This window comes from Ostrea edulis, chromosome 10 (genome assembly GCF_947568905.1).
Source record: "Ostrea edulis chromosome 10, xbOstEdul1.1, whole genome shotgun sequence".
Taxonomy (NCBI): Eukaryota; Metazoa; Mollusca; class Bivalvia; order Ostreida; family Ostreidae; genus Ostrea; species Ostrea edulis.
In genome coordinates, this window is record NC_079173.1 from 12777733 (window position 1) to 12782204 (window position 4472).

At 34.4% G+C, this 4472-nt stretch overlaps 1 protein-coding gene across 1 annotated transcript; it reads right to left on the reverse strand.

The window, feature by feature from the left end:
• Window positions 1-267: 267 nt before the first annotated feature.
• Window positions 268-4197, reverse strand: LOC130050953 (toll-like receptor 13). Its single transcript, XM_056152007.1, has 2 exons — window positions 3992-4197; window positions 268-3659 (listed from the first exon to the last, which is right to left on the reverse strand). The coding sequence occupies exon 2, from the start codon at window positions 3301-3303 to the stop codon at window positions 1237-1239; it is 2067 nt and encodes a 688-aa protein (XP_056007982.1). The 5' UTR covers window positions 3304-3659; window positions 3992-4197; the 3' UTR covers window positions 268-1236.
• Window positions 4198-4472: the final 275 nt, after the last annotated feature.

Consider the following 4472-nt stretch of genomic DNA (forward strand, 5'->3'; position numbering starts at 1 on the left):
TTGTTTAGAACTTATCACATTGTTTGTAAATCTTATCACATCCTATAAGGTTCATATTCGGTCCAATTGTCGTGTGTTGAATTTGAAAAAACAACTTTTCAAGTTCGTTTTATAAGATTTCTTTTCACGTAACTTCTGAATGAATTTCATGCTCCTTTTACTACAAACCAATGTAGCATTCGTTAGTGGGTGTGTCTTCGCTGAAAACATATTTAATGCGCTCGGAACAAAAAGAACAACGTGTACATAGACAACACACCACGTGCATATATGATATTCATTTAATTTAGATTAAAACAATGCAAATTGTATGCAAATATAAATACAAAGTTAAAACTGAATGAATATATATGGGTTGCTCTACAATTCTTAGATACAATTACACTAATCGTCCTTCAAATCACAGCATTCGCCGCATCGAATCATCTACAATTGATTAAAACTTTCGAAAAAAAAAATCAATTAATATTTTCAAATTAAAATTATAGTGCATATTTGTTTAATAAAACTTAAAGCATATGGCGACATAAATTGGATTATTTTCACATTGAGTTTATGACATAGCCCTCTTCTTCATGACATCGCATAAAGTAACGTCAAAATGGCACAACATTCTCGTAAACTATATTGTACTTACATATGCATTATACACAAGTAAAGCTTTTTACAAAGACATCATAACAATTTTATGGAAGTATACACCATATGAGCCTCGCCAGATAGAAATATGAAAGAATGTTGAGGAATATCATTTAATTTGGACGCGGGGACAAATTTGGCCCCAAACATACCTTGCTATTTAACAAATTAAATGGTTACTTATCTATATTAATAACATTTAATAATATATGATGTTTTATAGCCTGATCTCAAGGAACATATATCTCTACCCTCTCATCAAAACGAGTTGCAACTAAGAACAATTAATTTATCAACACTGGTGTTAAAGTTAATAATCAATCACTAATGAATTCTGCTTTGCAACTGGAAACTCTCACTAGCAAAATTGTAAAGCTTTTAAAAATATGCAAGTTGAAAGCTATGCAGGAATAGAGAGTTAACATGTGTAGTTCTTGTGGTATCCCAATAACACATGTATTCTTTTCATGCAAGCAATTGTTCTTTGTCGTAAGTGTCCCGAAACCTTTTACTTGCAAATTAGTCTATTCTATGTTAACAATTGCAACATGTATAAAAACTACAGCGTACCTCGGAAGTCTGCGCTGTTGTATTCGATTAATTCTTAATAGTAGTGATTAAAAGTTGGAAAAATTTTACTTGTTTTCCTTCGGTTTCATTTTCATTAAACACCAATGGTTTGATTTTCCACCAAATAAACAAGATGTCATTTGGAAGGTCTTCAATTTGGATTCCATCCTTGATAATCAGAACAAGTTTTGCCTTAGTGTGAATAGCATGTATTTTTGAGACCTGAATTTCATAGGATCCCCATTCAGATTTGATAAAGCGCCGTGTTATAACGAATATCACATATTTGCTCATGCTAACAAATTTAACTACTTCTTCTGCATAGGGACTACCTGGGTCAAAATCTTTATCTTGGAGTGCGATTCGAAGATTTTCTGCATTTAATGCTGGGTAAAGTTTTGAGTGCACCCAATCAAAATGACTGGATGAATACGAAATATATGCGTCATACACCGGTATGTTAGATGTAGTGATTGCCGAAAGGCTTTTCCTCCAAAATAATCGGATTCTCAACATTCCATAACGCAGGAGGATTCTGTAGCGGTATAAAATTGTAAATGTTACAAGAAACAGAAATGTGAATGACAGAGCAGAAGTCGATATTTGCAACCACAGCCTTGAAATGCATCGTAGTTCTTGGGAACGCATATCATTAATGACACTTAAAATCGTTTTGGTTGGTTCCTCAATACAGTAGGTCTCGTTCAAATGGAGAAATTGTTCTCGATGATCAGACATCCAGTGCAAGGAAACAATAGCATTGCAGACACAATCAAAGGGGTTACCTCTAACATCTATCTGTACGCTTTTTAGATGATTTAAGGTAATGATATCTTCGGTCGAAAAGGATGATATTTTGTTGGATCTCATTTGAAGAATTCGTAATGACGTAACGACACGAAGAGCATTTGGAACTGTAGTGAGTAGATTGTCATTTAGTAATAACGTTTCCAAGGAGAATGACTGATTTTGAAAAAGGTTCGGATGTAAATATTTTAAGGCGTTCTCTGAGAAATCAACCACTTTCAAATTGGTAAGACCATTAAGAAATTCACCCTTCACATCTCTTGTTAGACCTAACTTAAGATTTACATCACTGATGTAGAGTTCCGACAAGGAGTGCAAATCTTTCAGAAATGCTACATATAAATCTTTACATTTCACACCCGAGAGATCCAGGAACCACAGCCGAGGTAAAACGAGTTTGATGTTCTTCTTCGTAGAAAGAGAAAAACTTGTGTATCTTGCATTGAGGCGTTGTAGGTTAGTTCCGTACACGTGAATCAGCAACATGTTTGTTATTGGATTAACATAAGTGTTGGACAAGTCTAGAACTTCTAATGAAGGAGACAGTGTGAAATTAAATGACCATCGGTGAATCATTAGTTTGCGGTTTGGACTGGGAAATGAATATGAACCACAGTAGCTTTGGTGACTTAAATTGATTAATTTGATTTGTGGTGCTTCGAGAATTGCAAATACCAACGGGGAGTTGCGTAACGTATTATACGACAAGTCTATTTGTTTAATACAATTTATGAATATGGAGGATTTCATCGTACTTATGCTTACAATATGCGTGCCCTTGAAACTAACCGTTTCAGCACAGACGTTTTTCAGATACTTTACATCATTTTGATACAACATCATGCCTTTTCCAGAGAGCGGGAATGTATGAGTTAAATTTACATAGTTCAATTTCTTAAACTGCAATCTCATCAGTGATTTCAATGCGTATCTGATGCCACAAAACGTTTTAAGGCGCAGACCTTTTAAGTTAGGAAACGCCCAAAACAAATCTTCGTTGACATTTCTGCAGGGACAATTGTTATGAAAGAAGAAATGTACATATTCTATATTGAGTTCAGCAAGATTTTCGAAGGATTTATTAGTTAAACGGAAATGGACGTAAGAATCAATTTCCAACTTTTTAAGTTGTTTTAATGGTTGAAATTTTGGAGAAAAATGCAGGGTTGCTGTAGTAGCGCTCATTGATAAGTTTCTCAGGGACGAAAGACGTCCTATTTCGTCGTCAGGAAATCCTCCACCTAGAAAAGGATTGTCATTGATTCTGAGATCCTGAAGAGAATTCATATCTTGAAACGTTCCCTTTTCTATGGATCCTTTGCGAAGTTGGTTTGAGCTTAGATCTAGGATGCATAGATTAAGCAAATGATGAAATACGTTCTTCTAGATGTGATTTATTCTGTTCCGATTAAGATAAATGGCTTTCAGGGTGTGCATTCCTTTAAAGTCGTCATCCTGTAGTTTGACTAGATCGTTGTCAGAAAGATCGATGGCTATGATATTTGACGTAATGTTTCTTGGTACGGATTTCAATTGTTGATGTTGACAATTGTACACATCCCCAGTCAAATCGCATATGTCCGATGATCTAGTAATTATGCAGTTTGCATGGGCATCATACAAAAGCAAAATTGGAATAAGACCTGTCGTCAAAAGAAACAGTCATGTATAGTGGAAGACTATGTAAAATGATAAAGAATATAGGGGAAAGGAAGCATTGACAATTTCATAAGTGCAATGTGTTGTGAAAATAAAAATATTTAAATTCCATTGAAAGCATTATCCCAAGTCACATAGATATGTTTTCATTGCATTAGCACAGTTTGTGGACACAAACACATGGTCCGTGTTTCAAAATACGACATTTCGTTTAACCTTCATTATCATTATATCTCCATTACATTGGTATAAACGCTTTATAATGATCTTTATCTTTAAAAGAATGAGAGAGAAAACATTTCTTTTAGAAACTTACCACACTTTGTCCAGAAACCCATTCTAGACAGTCTAAAGAATATGACACAGTTTCACGAAATGCTTCACGAACGCAACATTTCATGTGCCTTTTTTTACTGCTACGTGTACTCTTTGGTCAAATTGGTCACAGATTGAATAACTTCCAAATCAACGGAAATCGTGAATGCACATGTAAGATGTTAATACAAACTTGCTCGGTGGCGGACAGTCTTTATGATCTTTTGAAGCCGACAATTGAAAAATAGTTGACTGTAAAATTCACTTGATTTGGATCAAAAGAAAAAAAATTTCCTGCTTCTAAAAATTTAAACATACCTAATTGAGTGATTTTAAAACTTCCCCTTACATCAGATATCGAATTACGGACAATGAGCCAGGGATGTATCAAATGAAATTGAAAGGAATAGTGTTTTCCGGGTCAATCAAAATTTTGTGTACCCTTCCCTCCAAAATGAAATAGAAAAACAAATGACAGGAAA